We start from the raw sequence: 18411 nt of genomic DNA, 5'->3' as shown, positions 1-18411 counted from the left end.
ACATACGCTACAAACAGTTACTACTTATGTACATTCTGCAACTCCGCAATTTGAACAGCTAGTCCATCCGTGGCCTAGTGGGTAAGGTTACAGGCTTGGGAACACTGGGTCGTATGTTCAAGCCCGGCTTGAAACACGTTTCATTAATCTGCTTCGATCCTCACTAATAATTGTCTACTACTTCATAATTATTGCTTTTGCACCATTTCTACCCGCCGTTGACCGTTCAGTTATTAACCGGCTACAATATTGCTAAGATATATGCATTATGACTTACCGTCTGTACGTTCAGTTATTGACCGGCTACAATATTGCTAAACCATATGGATTCAACGGAAGCTCTTGCTCAACGGAAGTGCTTACTGGCTTGTGTTCTTCTTTAAAACCACCGGCAGGTTCGCTAATGATATTTCACGCATTGCATAGCTATGGCATTAGCTAACGAAGTCACACACTGGTAAACCTCACTCACTCACGGCCACCCATATGCATTTCATGATGCAAATGTATTCCTTTTATTTAAAAGTTACACCAGTTCACCACTGTGCCATTTTTACTAACTATATTTCTTCACTTGGCTACCGTACAAAACCTTAATATCAGCAAACGCCACGTTTCTACATTCATGTTACCTCGCCCTGTTCTCTATCTAGCCACATAGGCTACACACAATTACTACGTATGTACGTTCTGCAACTCCGCATTAAAACATTACATTTAAAATCATGATTCACTCATAAGTATAACTACTAGCACTGAACATGAGAAAAACACATTCGTGCAATAGATTACATTACATTACAGGTAAATAATGTGTGCAATGTTATTTGACCCTCCACTTCAACAACCAATGTTCAATACCGACTGTTATATATACCATTTGATAAGGAATATAAGCTCGCTCATGGTCACTCCATTTACTTCGCACTATACTCCGTGATCATGTCAACCTTCACCTACATGCCCATTCTGCTAAAAACATGTTGTTTCAACTACGGAATTTCGTAATTTCATTTTAATTTCTCTCACACTGTTGTTATTCTCTCATATGCAAAGCCTGCTGGGACATATGCGTCTGCTCCTATTCTCCACTATCATGTTTTCCGGTTCTAGTTTAGCAAAACGGCGAAGAGGATTCCTATCTGCAGATTAGCCTATCAAAATGCCTTATAAACCTTACAAACACTAAAAGTGCATCTCCACGAAATAACAGACAATGGAGCAGGACAGAAGGATAAATCTTACAAACACTAATAGTGCATCTCCACGAAATAACAGACAACGGAGCAGGACAGAAGGCTACACAAGTTGCGACCCTAGGGAGTTATAATTCTACGGGCGTGTTGATTACTTTGTCAGTCAAGGCTCGTTGGATGGACGTCAAATCCGTGAGTACATACCATATTCCATCTGCGTTTCTGATGCGTTTACGCTTACGCCACTGCATCCTTTCTCACAGCCACTGTTTTACATATATAGCAAACCGAAACTGCTGAACGGTACACGCTCATCAGACTGTACAGATTCACACAACGATAGCCATAATCCACAACCGTTTCTTGCAGGGTCGCATTTCTCACTCTCATAATAAAACGCTTTGCAAAAAGAACTGATATCTCATAAAAAACACGTTTTCAACGTACAAAAATGCCAAGTTACTAAAAAGTATTGATATCAAAATGACGCCAAGTTACGATACTACAAACAATATAGGCTATCTTGCCTCACCGAAATGACATAAGATGTATCTCAAAGCAATGCTACCCAATATTTCCTCAGTTCTTTCAAGTCACTTGGCCCTGTGTATAAGCATGCACTACATGAACAGGCCAAATATATGTGTGGATGGCTCTCTCACAGTCAAGATTGATTGAATAGGTGTGTGTATGTCCAATTTGTATTGGTATGTAGGCCCTATGTATTTCGCTGCCCAGGCTTTCTGTTGCGTGAATGATAGTATGTTTCTTGGTACAAGTGTGTTCGTGAATGTGAATGTAAGATGCTGCCAGGGAAATGTCCCCATGCGGATAAAGAAGTTCTCTATGTATGTATGTACAATATGTGTTTTACATGCAGTATTTATTGTACGTAGCAAATATACAATAACTTGCACATGTACTCAAATTCAGTTCAGAAGCAAGTATAAACATGTTTTCTGGAGAAATGTGCTTCCTGTCGTTGCTCAGCAGCAGTTCTGTACATTAATTAATTTATACATTAATTTCAATGTACAATGTTCAATGTGTTCCATGAGGCAATTCGAAATATTTGTCTCTTTGATCTGACAGAAAGTTTGCATGACATTGTGAAATGGTAAGATTAGAAAACACCGGGCCAAGTGACTTGAAAGAACTGAGGAAATATTGGGTAGCATTGCTTTGAGATACATCTTATGTCATTTCGGTGAGGCAAGATAGCCTATATTGTTTGTAGTATCGTAACTTGGCGTCATTTTGATATCAATACTTTTTAGTAACTTGGCATTTTTGTACGTTGAAAACGTGTTTTTTATGAGATTACACTTATACGCCACCGCACCCTTTGTCACAGCCACTGTTTTACGTATAGCAAACCGAAACTGCTAAACAGTACACGCTCACCAGACTACAAATTCACACAAGGATAGCCATAATCCACAACCGGGTCACTTCGCATTTCTCACTCTCATAATAAAACACTTTGCAAAAAGAAATGATATCTCATAAAAAAACACGTTTTCAACGTACAAAAATGCCAAGTTACTCAAAAGTATTGATATCAAAATTACGCCAAGTTACGGTACTACAAACAATATAGGCTATCTTGCCTCACCGAAATGACATAAGATGTATTTCAAAGCAATGCTACCCAATATTTCCTCAATTCTTTCAAGTCACTTGGCCCTGTGTTTTGTAACCTTACCATTTAACAATATCTTGCAAACTTTGTGTCAGATGGAAGAGTCAAATATTTCGAATTGCCTCATGGAACACATTGAAATTAATGGACAAAACTGCTGCTGAGTAACTACAGGAAGCATATTTCTCCAGAAAACATGTTTGTACTTGCTTCTGAACTGAATTTGAGTACATGTGCAAGTTATTGTATATTTGCTACGTACAATAAATACTGCATGTGAAATACATATTGTACATACATACATAGAGAACTTCTTTATCCCCATGGGGACATTTCCCTCGCTGCATGTTACATTCACATTTACGAACACACACTTATACCAAGAAACATACTATCATTCACGCAACAGAAAGGCTGGGCAGCGAAATACATACATACCAATACAAATTGTACATATACACACCTATTCAATCAATCTTGACTGTGAGAGAGCCATCCACACATATGTTTGGCCTATCCATGTAGTGCATGCTTATACACACAGGGCCAAGTGACTTGAAAGAATTGAGGAAATATTGGGTAGCATTGCTTTGAAATACATCTTATGTCATTTCGGTGAGGCAAGATAGCCTATATTGTTTGTAGTACCGTAACTTGGCATAATTTTGATATCAATACTTTTGAGTAACTTGGCATTTTTGTACGTTGAAAACGTGTTTTTTTATGAGATACAATTACAACACATTGAGAGTTAAGTGGGGAATATTCATTAGTAGTTTTAACCAATAAAAATAAGGAGGAAGACTGAAATTGACTGCATCACAGAGTGATGAACTGGATGAACTGTAACTTGCCTGGTGTGTATCTGTGCTTTGTGTCTTATGCCCATCACAGACCTACTGACTTTGCAGTTTCATAAAAATACAGCATGTACACAGAACTGTCCTTTGCTTTTCTGAATGGCTGGTACGGTTATAATGGTGAGAATATCCTGGTGAGAACTTGTTACTTACAGTACGAGAGCGTCTGCCTCTCCCCCTCTCTCTGTTGGTGCTCATCTTCCTGCTGAAAAGGGGGAAGGGGGGGGGGGGGGTGAGTAACAGACCTTCAGGAGCTGTGGATCAGCCATCCCAGACGACATTCTGTCATAACATTCCTACCTGCTCCTCTGAATTCAACAGCAAAACTGTAAGATTACTGCATATCTCTCTGATATCTAATGGTGAATTTCTATTATCATGTCAACTCATCAGACCCTACACCCCAGCTAGACCTCTCCGTTCTGCTGCCACATGTCGCCTGGTCCCTGCCCCGGCTCGCACCAGCACCCGGTCACGCCTCCTGTCTGTTCTAGCCCCACGGTGGTGGAATGACCTTCCTGTGCAAGTCAGAACAGCAGAGACCCTGGCCGTCTTCAAACGTAGACTGAAGACTCACCTCTTCAAGCTACATCTCACCTCATCACCCCCCACTACCCTCTAACATCCATTAAACCTCAACTGAGTAACCACGCGTCATGTTATTTTCATGTAACTAGGTTCATCTACAACTAGGTGGGTGGGGGGTGGGAATTTATATATATTTTAAAAAAAAAAAAAAAAAAAAAAAAAAAAAGGGGTACAATTCACACTTTTTGCAAAGTTATACCTATTGTAGCTCTCTTGCAGGAATGTTGTAAAGCGCTTGTCTCTGAGTTTTGTAATGCACTTGTTGTAAGTCGCTCTGGATAAGAGCGTCTGCTAAGAATCTATAATGTAATGTCTTCTCAGTGATGATTGATACCCAGATGCTTTTGCATTGCAAACATTTACCTTGTGCACACCATGATAGCAAACAGTGCAAAAGCCACTGTGATTCCAACAACCATCCATACAAGCGCTGTCCAATCTCCTGCTGTAAATAAACAGACATAGCATTCCAGTTTACATTTATCTACCAGAGAATTTAATCCAGAGTTGTTTAATATAAATGCATGCGTAAAGGTAGGAAGGTCAATGCAACACTCAAAAAATCAATTAAATATGAGTTAGGTGTGTAGACCCCAAAATATATAAACTACAATCAAAATGGTGGAGATGTACTCTATGAGGTATAAACCAAAAAGAAGCAAATAGCTTGCATTGTATATGAACTACAAACATGAAAATTTATGTCAAATACAAACATGTGTGCACAGAGTCACTGAGATGTGTTCCCATTGGGAAGGGATGAACAAGTTACCAGAGACCTCTAACATAAGTTTAATATGTCCCTGGTGCATCTGTTGAAGCTTTAGTTCGTCCATTTTAGTGGGATCTTAAATTTTAACAGTATGCTTAACTTTTCCATATGGGAACTGAGTTCACTTGGTCTGAAAATGAAGCGTCATACTGGTTGGGTGTGGGGGGGGGGGGGGGGGGGGAGTTCAGGCAGGTGACTATAGCCTTCCCTGGACTCCAACCAAAACTGACCTTCATCCCTATTCATAGAGTATTTCAGAGTAAGAGAGCTGATTTCAGATCATGTTTCCTCTCTTCATGTCCAAGCTTTATCCATAATGGCCTAAAGACAAAACTGATTCTATATCAGAACTATTCTCTGAGATGTTTTATGAACTGTAGAGTTGTGCTTGGAGGTTCAGGGCAAGTGAGTCATGCTTTATAATCTGGATGATGGCTCCTGTGGTCTAGGCCATACACTGTAGTGAGTGATACTATGACTCCAGGGGTGAGAAAGTAAAACCCTGCCATGTGTTTCTTCTGCCCATGAACTCATCCAGCTGATTTCACTAATCATTTATTGCTCCTGGCTGAAGAGTTGTGCTAATGAGCAAATCCTGGTGATTGGAACAAAATATTTGGGGACGACCTTTACTTTCTCTCTGCTCTGACTACCACAATAAGATTGCGTAGTTTATGGGATTATTCCTGTCATTCAAATGACATAGGCCTAGTCAGCAAATCCACAACTTAAAACATACAGTAACAGCATCTCAGAATCTTGAGATCAATGAACACATAAATGAATAATAAATTCTGGTCCTACCTTGTACTGTGACCAGCAGAGCAGAAGCATTCTGAGCTCCAAGTCTGTTCTGTGCCTCACAGTAGTACTGTCCTCTGTTCCAGGATCCAAAGTTAGAAAAGTTAAAACTCTGTCCTGATCCTGCCTGCCAGGATCCAGTGTCATTCTTCTTAAACCAGGTGTAGTTCTGCACTGGTGGGTTGGCATCACTGCTGCAGGTCAGAGTCACTGAACTGCCCTCCACTATTTCACCAGAGGGGCTCACTGATACTGAGGTGTTGTTGGGAGCATCTAAAATCAATAGAGAAATGTGTTAAATTCCATATAATTTCTCAATCTCTGTGATTTGTCTCAAATAGATTCAGAACCATTTATTGCAAAGGAAAGTTTATAATGAAGCTGAAATATCACACTGCAAATGCTTTCTTTGTTTGGAAATGAGTAGAATATACTGCATCCTTTTATGGGGATTGGTAAATGGCCTTGAGACACAGGTTAAAAAAGCTTTCAATAATGACAGCAGTATTTAGATAAGAAATTTTATTTAGCACTATTTAGAAAGCTTAAAATAGAAAAAGAAACACACAATCCTGTATGCATGGTTTATTAAGAGTAACTATTATTTGGTGTAAAACATCTACAGTACATACAGTATGTTTGCTTGGCCTGTGCAAACTCAGAATGACTACTCGTTTAACTTATGACATGTTCGTATCATCTGGCTTACTCATCATGTTAAATCAATTATATCTTTATTAGATTTTCCCTCCACTGCCCAGTGTGTCTGCTTTACTCTGTGTCTTACTGCTGTGAAGTTTCCCAAAGACACTGAGGAGATCCTGACTCTCTGTTCTCTGTGTTTGATGCTGAGATGCACTGATATACTCACACTGCACATCAAGACGTTTAGGAGAGATGCTTGTCCCAATCCCATTCCCTGCCTAACAGGTATATTCTCCTGCATCCTGCAGTGTGATGTTTTTAATGGTGTAACTGTCCTCTGGTCCTCCTGTCTCTGAGGATACAGCTCTATTATTCTTATACCAGGTGTAGCTCTGCACTGGTGGGTTGGCATCGCTGCTGCAGGTCAGAGTCACTGAACTGCCCTCCGCTATTTCACCAGAGGGGCGCACTGATAATAAGATGCTCTTAGGAGGATCTGAAAGAGGAAATAACAGGTCCTGCAGTTTTATATAGATCTCACACTTACCTCAGTTAAAGTATGTTTCCTTTTCCTAAATGTTTCCAATGCGTCATTTTGTTTGACTGCTATTATTGCAATGACATCTTTCTTTCAATTTTTAGAATTAACTTAATCCGATATCATTTCTAAACATAATAACTTCCATTTCCTAATCATTATTTGCAGTTTGCTCTTCTGCCCTGTTCTCATGTCTTTTAAAGGTACATTAAAATACAACTGCATCATCGCTTTTTCAAAATGAGTAACAAATGACACTCAGTAAAGTTAAATGCATGAGTTTGTCCTCAAATACTCACAGAGAGTCACTGCTGGGGATGGGAGATTCTCATGACCTCTCAGTGTACAGGAGTAGCTGCCTGCATCTCCACTGCTGGCTTTGAACTGAAGGTAGTTATGATTTTGATATTTCTGTGTGGTGTAAGACAGAGATTGTTCATTCTTGAACCAGATGAATGTTTGGCTGCCAGTCAGGTCAGTGCAGGTGATTTTACAGGTTATTGTCACCCTCACTCCCCCTCTCTCCTTGTGTCAGATTTCATTTCAACCTTTACACCTGAGTGAGAAGAAGAAATACAATACCACAATATACTGAGTTATTCAACAAAATTCCACATTGTACAGCACCCACAATAAATGTATGAATGCATATTACTGTAAATGGTCCAGCTTTTCATTTCAATTAAAGATTGAAGTCAACTGAGGCACCAAAATCTCAATCTGTCTGATAATGGAATGCTTGTGCTCTGGATTGGCTGGCATAACGTGGTGAAAACATGCAGTCATTCCCCACTCCTTTAAAAATCATTTGGTGGCAGATAAAGGGTGATACCGCCAACTACAGGGCATTGTATTATCTCATAAAAAACACATTTTCAATGCACAAAAATGCCAAGTTACTCACACATGCAAAGCACTGCCTATAACTCATTCATTCAAACTGGCTGAATCTAGGCCTACCATTAAAAGTATTGACATCAAAATGATGCCAAGTTACTGTACTACAAACTATATAGGCTATCTTTCCTCACCGAAATTAAAGAAGGTGTATTCCAAAGCAATGCTACCCAACGTTATCTTAAAAAAGAAGGCACTTGACAATTCAGACATGCCTGCCCCTTTTTTGAACTGGCAATGGAGCATCTTACACCTTTGCACTATACAGCGATGTAAGATGTTGTGCTTGGACAGCATGGTTGGACAGACCAATCCTCTTTCTGGGATTTGTAAAATCCGTCTTACATTACGTTGTTATGAAATATTGGGTTGTCATTCCGTTTTAAATTACTAACGCTGGTTTTGCGGATGAATAGGGGATGAATACCGCATGGGGGCCCCCTGGTGGCCATGGGGGCCCTAAGCAGCCGCTTAGTTCGCTTATGCCTCGGGCCGGCCCTGCATGCATTATTTCCCAGTAAAACAGAAGGTGGGCAGACACTCACATTTCACATTGACTGCAGGGGAAGTGACTCTTCCTGTAGCACAGGAGTAGAGATCTGTATCATCAGTGCTGGCTAAATTGAGGGAGTATTTATTTTGATTGGACACAGCTTTTCCATTCTTGTACCAGGTAAAGGTTCGCCTGCCACTCAAAGTGCAGGTGCTGCTACAGGTCAGTGTTACGCTCTGTGCCTCATTCTCTGTCACTTTCACCTGAAGACCTGCACACAAGAATCAACATGATAAAAAGACCATTCTGTTTCTATTAGAAAATGATTAGGAGTACTGACAGTTAATAGTATATAAAGCAAGATTAGAATTACCTGTAACTGTCAATGAGACTCCAGGATGACCAGTATATTTTCCACCATAACGGTCAGTCAGGAACCTGAAGCGATATATTGCTGAATCGCTTTCTTTCAGTTGCTTTATTCTGAAAGTGCAGTCACTGTTCTGATTCCTCAGGTACTCCACACGGTGAGAGAACTCTGGGTCCTGGGACAGGTCCTCAAGCTCCTGTGGCTTGTTCCAGTGAATAAACCAGAATGTTCTCTGCACTGTGTGAGATGTGGGATATGAGTAAGTGCAGCTCATGTCTACTGAAGACACCTTTAAGGCACAGATTGTAAGTCACTCCCCATCCACTCTGGCTCAGCACACCTGAAAAATATACAAACACACGCACACACACATACACACACACGCACATACACACACACACACACACACAGACACACACACACACAGACACACACAAACACATCCACACACACATACACACGCAGACACACACATGCACATGTATACGTACACACACACACACACACACACACACATACACGCAAACACAAGTATACATACACACACACACACACACACACACACATGTGCACACATATGCAAATGCACGCACACACACACACACACAAATTCACGCATGCAAACACTCACACACACAAACACACTGCTCAGAAATCCTTTAAAACAGATGTGTTGGTAACATGGCAGCTAAGGGATACAATTAACAAAACTTTAAAACAAGTGCACCTAACTTCTCCAAAACTATGGAACATCAATAATTATACTTGTATTTCAATAATAACTTATGTCAGTAGATTGCAGTAGCCTCCGATCTATGTGAAATTCGCAGGTACAGGAAGTCTTCCTTAGTAGCTAGCTTTGCTAGAATGTAGTAGCAAACCAAGCTAGATATGAGCGAGTGTCTGCGTATACCGTTGGCTGTTAGGGTTAGGGTTAGGGTTAGGGTTAGGGTTAGGGTTATTGTTATGTTTTGCTTACAGTGAAAACAAACTGGTTTTAATTTAAACGTGCCACAGATATTTATATCATGCCTCTGTCTCAGTTTCAATGCTGAGTATGAAGAGGAACTTCATCTTATCAGTTTTATCTTATATCCCCTCTCTTCTCAGATGAGCTATGTTGCACTACACTAAACTAATGTACTGTAGAACATTATTTTATATTAATTATTTACATTCTTTAATGCATTTTAACTGCATTCACTTTTGTTCCTTCTGATTGAGTTCATGAAGGGAGACTAATGAATAGGAACACATGCTGATAAATACTGTATATGTAGACTGAAACATCAGAACAACATTTGGAAAAACACACACAAGCAATTCACCTGACACAGAGAGAACGATTCCCAACAAGGTATTGAAGAGCATGGCTGCATCAGATTGAAAATATTTATCCAAATACACATATACAGGTCTTGATTATTATTTACACTGTGAAAATGAACAGTAGAAATAGAGACTCTCAGAGTATTCTATTTATTAGCAAAAATACCAGACTAACAAATACTACACAAGAGCACACAGTGAGTTTGTGTTGCTAATGTCCCTAAATACTCCTTTTTTTATGAAGAGATCACACAGTCCAGACAGCAAAGACTCAGACAGGATGTTACTTGACAATTGATATTTGTATGGAAGAAACAACAATCATTTCTGGTCTGAAAATACATTTTATTTTTTGATTTATCCCAGTTCAATCTTCTTGCACCACAAAATATTGTGATATAGTTTTGATTAAATGAAATGATATGATAATGCACTTACCAGGAGAGTTCTGATTTGGCCTCAGTGCTTTGCTAATGAGCCATTAGTATTAAACAGCCTTACAGACAGAGCAGTGTGGCTGAATGTGACTGCAGAGGAAGTGCTTCACACTAAATATAAAAGTAGAATGCGCTGTTGCAGAACTGACTCACTTCCCCTTTTTTCCTAAAAGTCATGCACATTTTAGATTTTATCAGACAAAAACGGTTGAAGAAAATGAACACAGTCGTTTGCTTTGTGTATGGACTGGACCAGTATTGCCTTTTAAAAAAGACTGGGTAATTCTCATTTCTCACGCCCCACTGTGTCATTGAAATTGAGATAAATGAAGATTTAAATATCAATATCAATGAGAACGGCTGCTCTTCATCAGAATCATTTGTAACTATGCTTATGTTTGCATATTACGCTTATAAAATAAACATAACGATTATGTTTACAAAAATGATTCCAGATAGTAATCATTCTGACATAAATGGAGTAATGAATTCAAACTTTGCATTTTTAAGTATTCCTGAATACACATGCCCTTGAAGACAGATATAATCACACACACACACACACACACTTTCATGTGCACGCATGTGCATAAATAAGCACATGTATGAATTTAGCAGAGACCTTTCTTCCATTCACAGATGTCAAAATAACAGTCATTGTTTCTGTTTTCAAAATATAGATATATGTCAGTACATCTGTGTCTAGCAAAATGACCATTATATTCCTGAGATATAAAAAAGCAATAACGAATAAAAATATGCTTCCAGCTGCATGTGCATGACTGAACTGAAACATCTGTGACTGCATTGGCAAAGTGCACTAAAGCTACCAGCAGTAAGCTAGTTAGTTAACTAGTTATCTACTAGTTATCTGCTAACTGTTGCTAAGGCCTGAGGCTTGGCCTATTCCAGTACATGTACAGTATAACCAGTCTGTAAAATCAGCAGAGATTAATTTTAATGAGACTGTAAAAGGTGTGATAGGCATCAGGCACAGGTAAACACATATACTTCAGGAGCCCCATGCAATCCATTACCTTAACCAGATTATTTAATTCAGTTTAGTAAAAGATCTTGCAAGAAATTGATCTGAAATGCTCATACAGGACTCACATACTGCAGTAATAGTAATAGACAAAATGCACTGCATTCATCTCTCCTACTGAGGTTAATTTCACTGCCACAAACAGCAAGTGTGACCTACATGAATCTGGGTGTTACAGATTCTTTTTTTTTCTTTTCTTTTTTTTTCAGTTTTTTAAAGATATTTTATATACATATATATATATATATATATATATATATATATATAAATTAGCCTTTTCTCATTTGGAAATCCTGCAGACCCTGTGAGATGTTTTTTTTTAAAGGTCAGAGGGTCAAAGGCCTATTTAGTTCTGTACCTGCACATGTTCTATTCCATCAACAGAACTCTGGGGGTAACACCTACAGTACATGGTCTACTCACAAAATTCTTCAAGCATATGTTTTTTTGTTTGTTTCATTGAATGATTGGTTAAAAAATTAATGGTACGCTCTAACGTTTCGTCATACAAAAACCGAAAAAAAAAAAAATGAACACTATGAATGTGAAGAACAAATTTAAATTATGTGAGTTTACACTCTACACGGGATCAGTTCAGTAATAAGCATAATATAATCACAAAATGTGCACAAGAATGTCTGTAATAGTAAATGTTATACAAGTATTAATAAAAATAATAATAATAATCTTTGAATTACATATAAAGCCCATTTCTCCAGTACATTTGGCCAACGAATACATTCAGCAATGATAATGGCTTTCAGTCACCAACATCATGATAATACTTTGTGTACAATATGAAGACATGAGCTGTTATGCATGTAAATGTTGATAGAATGCCAAAGGAATGATCCATTCTGAGTACATCTTTGCAGACCCAATAGCCACAGCCATCCTGGTCATGTGACAAAGGCACAGTCATGTGACCTGAGTTCATGAGGAGAGTTTATGTTCACTGGTTTTAATAAATACTCTAAAATGTATCATCCAGTGAAGGAAATGTTTGGTTCATACCGCCTTACTTTGCAGACAATCTGCTGTTTAAAGTTCAAGAAAAAACTCAGAAAATGCTCACACATTCAAAAGAAATGTCCAAATCTACACTGAATAACCAGCATTGGTCCACAGTTTATGAAGCAAGATATCTTCCTGGTTTATTTTCACATCACTTCCTTTACGGATGGGGCTGGTGACCTGCATGGAGAAAACAGCGCATTTAGACTCTATTAAAGTCACAGACATTCTCATTTAAGCCAATCCTGCCTGAGCCTTTATCACATTTAGACACACCTTGCAACATGAAGCACAAGCAGAAGCTTTAGCCACAGAACAGTTATCTGGAATTTTGGAAAACATTACATCACTGTGATGTCACACAGCAAGAAGTTGAAAAGAGAAGAAAGTTGACAAGCAGAACAAACCGAATGATGAATCTAGATCAGCGGAACATCCAGTCCTCGTATTACCACGTTCTTATTTTGACCAGGCAGAGAAGTTCTTAGCAAAGCAGCAGCGAGAGATTACAACATTTTAAAATACTTGAACTGGGCTTTGGGACTGCAACAAACAAATAACCAAAATATAGAATTAGTGTGCATCAAGGCAACACCCGGTCCTACAAACACATAAATATATAAACTGTTACAGATGTACTGAGAAGTATTGGAATCTCAGAAATGCTCATTTGTATTTTTGTTTCCAGGGTTTGTTTTGTACATGCTTACATGACCAAGTGTTATGGATGCACATTTTTTGGCTACCATTCATCTCTAATATTGTACACGCTTATGTAAATGTCACACATCTACTATGGTTAGAATCTAAATACTTCTTTGTGTTTTTGTTTCCAACATAAATCACAGCACAACAATCTCAGCTCTCCCCAGTGAGACACTCTGGTCTATTATCCAGTGAGAAACTCTGGTCTATGCAGTGAGACACTCTGGTCTATCCACTGAAACACTCTGGTCAATCCAGTGAGACGCTCTGGTCTATCCAGTGAGACACTCTGGTCAATCCAGTGAGACGCTCTGGTTGTGGGTGTTAGTGGGCTGAACAGAGGAGTAGAGGGGAACTTCACCGGCGTCTCTGTCCATACCCTGTGTTCCAGTGTGACTCATTGCCATCCCTGAGATGTTGCCAAAAATGGGGCTTTTATTCCCCTGCAGGGTAAAGAAAAGAGGCAGGAGAAGGTTGGGAAACTTCCAAAGAAAGGTCCTGTTCATTTCAGTGAGCTCCTCAGAGCTGGAGTGAGCTACTCGCCCCCATTAACTCCAAAACATCAATTTAACCTGATATAAAAAATCAGCTGATGAATCAATGTTTTATATTCAAATACATGCCATCAGCAGTTCAATATCGACTGAACCAGACATACAAACTTAATACACTTAATACGATTTCTTGTCTCTATCATGACCTGTTTTACAGTGGGTTTTCATAAAATTTTGGAAAGATTGCATTCTGAAGTACTTCTTTCATTCCAAAGCATACATTTGCAATAACAAATAGCAATAAACCACCGTCACAACAATAATCTGTGTGTATTTATTCATTGGAAACTGGTGAATACAACACATACAGTACAAGTCACTCTCCCTGGCTCTCTATGTAATGCACAGATAATTACATGCGCATAAGCAGTATTGTACTGTGTAACGTTACTGTCACATACTGCAACCCCTTTTGAGAAAATGAAACTGTCCTTAACAGGGGAATACACATAATTAACTCCTGAAATATTTCCATTAAGCATGTCAACACACATAGAAGATCATAACCTCATACAGTAAATCTGTACATAATCTAATAAACCTTCAAGGTCACATGGCACACACTGCTATGCTTTCTACTTATTTGTAAGAAAGGTTTATTTATTTATTTAAGATCCTCATTAGCAATACACAGGTGCTATATAAATAAATAAATCATGTCTCACGATTACTGTTACAAAGCATTGTGAGTATTAATCAATCTTCATAACTCTAATTATACTGTATTATGAGCAGATTTTAATTTATTATAAGTATATATATATATAGACAGGCATTATAGACAGTGTTAACCATATTTCCGTTTTTGCTTAAAGAATGCATTATGCATTATCAAAATTATATTATATCCGTAGATAAATGCATGTATGCACATATGTAGACTGATTTCATTAACTCACCTGCCTGTCCCCTTCTGTCTCATTTGTTGATTTTCTCCTCCTGATTATTCAGAAAAGAAAGAAAAATAAAAAGTAAATCTACCTTCAGACAAATCTTTAAACAGCCCCCTCTTGTATAAACAGCATTTTGCTTTTGTTTGAATAATGTGTATTGCTGAGGCCATAGTGCCCATGTATGTGTATATTTTTTATTATTAAGATGTCATTTGGTTACAAGAAATAAGCCTGAGTTATAAGAGGTTTCTTCCTGCCCAGTAAATGTAGTTCTGCTTTATTCAAACCAACACTGGAGCTCATGGGCAAATTGATGCGCTTGACAAAAGCTTTGTTATGGTCTGTAACTGTCCACATGATTCATATTAAGAACAAGCTTTAAGGGGATTCTGTTACCCCATCATACAGGTTTGATAAACTAATTGGGACACTAAAACGCATCAGTCAGGGTTTATAAAATTGGCATCTCAATAAAACAAAATGTCTAATAATGCAGTGGTCTAAGCACTAATCAGACATTAGAGGGGGGAGTATGGCATCAGCATGATGTAACATAGCTAATGCTTGACAAAAACATTCCACAAAAATGTGCGCTTGTTTAAAACTGTGAGTCTAAATCAGACATACAGTAATTCACACTGGAGTGACTACAAACCGACTCATTTACAACCACGTACCTCAGGCACACACACAGAAACACAAGAGCCAAAATTTCAGCCACTCCCACAGCTGCAACCGCGATCAGTGACTGACCTCCTAAGCAAAGTCAGAGAGATGTACCCGTGTCAGATATGATATAGCAGTGTTCATTTGACAGCCGCACCAATGGCTGTAAGGTGAAAGTTTATGAATGAAAAAAAATACCCATCTGTGATTATCTTTACTAGAACTTATTGTACATCTGAATTTTAAGCAACATAGGCATGGTGAAATTTTTATCTATTGTGATCCATCCATTTCAGATCGTACCCTCTGTATCATGATCAGCATTGCTTTGTAGCCTAAGGATCATAATCAGTATCACGTAAAATATTGTATCAAATATGTTCTGGTCCTACCTTGCACTGTGACCTGTAGAGCAGACTGCACATCAAGACGTTTAGGAGGAGATCTCTTCCTCCCAATCGCATTCCCTGCCTCACAGTAGTATTCTCCTGCATCCAGCAGTGTGATGGTTTTAATGGTGTAACTGTCCTCTGGTCCTCCTGTCTCTGAGGATACAGCTGTATTATTCTTATACCAGGTGTATCTCTGCACTGGTGGGTTGGCATCACTGCTGCTGCAGGTCAGAGTCACTGAACTGCCCTCCACTATTTCACCAGAGGGGCTCACTGATACTGAGACGCTCTTTGGACGATCTGAAAGAGAAAATAACAGGTCCTGCAGTTTTAAAGAAAAGTCACACTGAGGTATTCTTGGGAGCATCTATAATCATCAGAAAAATGTGTTAAATTCCATATAATTTCTCACTCACTGTGTTCCATCTCAAAACACTAGTAGAGACATTAATTTCAAAGTAATGTTTATAATGGAGCTAAAATCTCACAAGGTGATGTAGAGGAGTGGTGGGGTTAGGGCGTCATCTGCAGCCAGACTGGGAGCAGCACAGCTGGCTAACAACCACGCTTGTTTGCAGTTACAATTGATTGGTAATAGTTTATATGCTCTGCCTGCAGTGAGACCGGGGTGCTGGAATGAGAGACGCACGCAGGAGAGGCATGCCATCTAATCCCCGTCCTTATCGTCTGTGTTTTGTTTTTGTTTCCGTGTTTTTGGTATCGAGCGCACAATAAAGCCTTGGTGCCTCTAACAATGACGGATTGTGTGGTTTGTGGGGAAAAGGACTGCAGAACCTGTTATAGGAAATATCCCAGTATATCATGCTTTGTTACTAAATGAACTGGATATACTGTAGCTTTTTATGGTAGTTGGAAAATGACACAGCAGAATCAAGTTTTCAAAAGTGACAGAAGTATTTAGATATGTCTTTTTAGCATCTTCATTAATAATGATAACTTCATTTTTTAAAGTTGACCAGCAGCATGTGGTACCTTTTTTTGCCCTTTGCAAACTCAAAATGACTACATGTTTTACCTAAGACATGTCAGCATGATCAGGCTCATCACTGTATGATAATGTAATTATACCTGATTTCTCCTCCACTGGGTAGTGTGACTGCTTTACTTAGTGTCTTACTATTGTGAAGTTGCCCAAAGACACTCAGGAGATACTGACTCTCTGCTGTGTGTGTCCGAAGTTGAGATGCACTGATATACTCACACTTCACATTGAGATGTTTAGGAGGAGATGTTTTTATCCCAATCCCATTCTCTGCCTGACAGATATATTCTCCTGCATCCTGCAGTGTGATGCTTTTAATGGTGTACCTGGATCCTCTCCATGAGAGTTCAGCTCTATTCTTATACCAGGTGTGTATATGCACTGATGGATTGGCATCACTGCTGCAGATCAGAGTCACTGAACTGCCCTCCACTATTTCACCAGACAGGCTCACTGATACTGAGACGCTCTTCGGAGAATCTGAAAGAGAAAATAACAGGTCTTGCAGTTTTAATTAAAATTCAAACTGAGGTGTTCTTGGGAGCATCTAAAATCATTAGAAAAATGTGCTCAATTCCATATAATTTCTTACTCACTGTGTTGTGTCTCAAAACACTAGCAGAGACATTTATTTCAAAGTAATGATTATAATGGAGCTGAAATCTCACAATGTGAAGTGGAGGAGTGGTGTGGTCAGGGCACCATCTGCAGGCAGAGTGGGAGCAGTACAGCTGGCTGACAACCACGCCTGTTTGCAGTTACAATTGATTGGTAATGGTTTATATGCACTGCCTGCAGTGAGACCGGGGTGCTGGAATGAGAGACGCACGCGGGAGCGGCATGCCATCTAATCCCCGTCCTTATCGTGTGTGTTTTGTTTTTGTTTCTGTGTTTTTGGTATGGAGCGCACAATAAAGCCTTGGTGCGTCTAACAACGACGGATTGAGTGGTTTGTGGGGGAAAGGACTGCAGAACCTGTTACAGTAAATGTCCCAGTATATCATGCTTTGTTACAAAATGAACTGGATATACTGTAGCTTTTTAAGGTAGTTGGTAAATGACACAGCAGAATCAAGTTTTCAAAAGTGACAGAAGTATTTAGATATGTCTTTTTAGCATCTTCATTAATAATGATAACTTCATTTTTTAAAGTTGAACAGCTGCATGTGGTACCTTTTTTGCCCTTTGCAAACTCAAAATGACTACACAATTTACCTAAGACATGTCAGTATGATCAGGCTCATCACTGTATGATAATGTAATTATATCTGATTTCTCCTCCACTGGCCAGTGTGACTGCTTTACTCAGTGTCTTACTGCTGTGAAGTTACCCAAAGACACTCAGGAGATACTGACTCTCTGCTCTGTGTGTCTGAAGCTGAGATGCACTGATATACTCACACTTCACATCAAGACGTTTAGGAGGAGATCTGTTTCTCCCAATCGCATTCTCTGCCTCACAGTAGTATTCTCCTGCATCCCGCGGTGTGATTCTATTAATGGTGTACCTCTGTTCTGATGCTCTCCATGAGAATTCAGCTCCAATCTTCTTATACCAGGTGTATCTGTGC

At 39.1% G+C, this 18411-nt stretch overlaps 1 protein-coding gene across 6 annotated transcripts in view; it reads right to left on the bottom strand.

Annotated features, from left to right (window-relative positions):
• The window catches only part of LOC118232219 (B-cell receptor CD22), a 38787-nt gene that overhangs the window by 7161 nt on the left and 13215 nt on the right, over positions 1 to 18411 (bottom strand). For 3 of the 6 annotated variants that reach the window (XM_035427022.1, XM_035427031.1, XM_035427018.1), the window contains exon 3: positions 5863 to 6132. In XM_035427022.1, coding sequence (XP_035282913.1) covers positions 5863 to 6132 — 270 coding nt within the window. Of the gene's footprint in view, positions 1 to 3851; positions 3904 to 4649; positions 4732 to 5862; positions 6133 to 18411 lie in introns of all 6 variants that reach the window. The other 3 variants (XM_035426991.1, XM_035427010.1, XM_035427001.1) reach the window with 2 other exon arrangements.

This window comes from Anguilla anguilla, chromosome 1, assembly GCF_013347855.1.
Source record: "Anguilla anguilla isolate fAngAng1 chromosome 1, fAngAng1.pri, whole genome shotgun sequence".
NCBI classification, from domain to species: Eukaryota; Metazoa; Chordata; class Actinopteri; order Anguilliformes; family Anguillidae; genus Anguilla; species Anguilla anguilla.
Note: the sequence above shows the minus strand (reverse complement) of the source record. Positions and strands in the feature narration are given on the sequence as shown.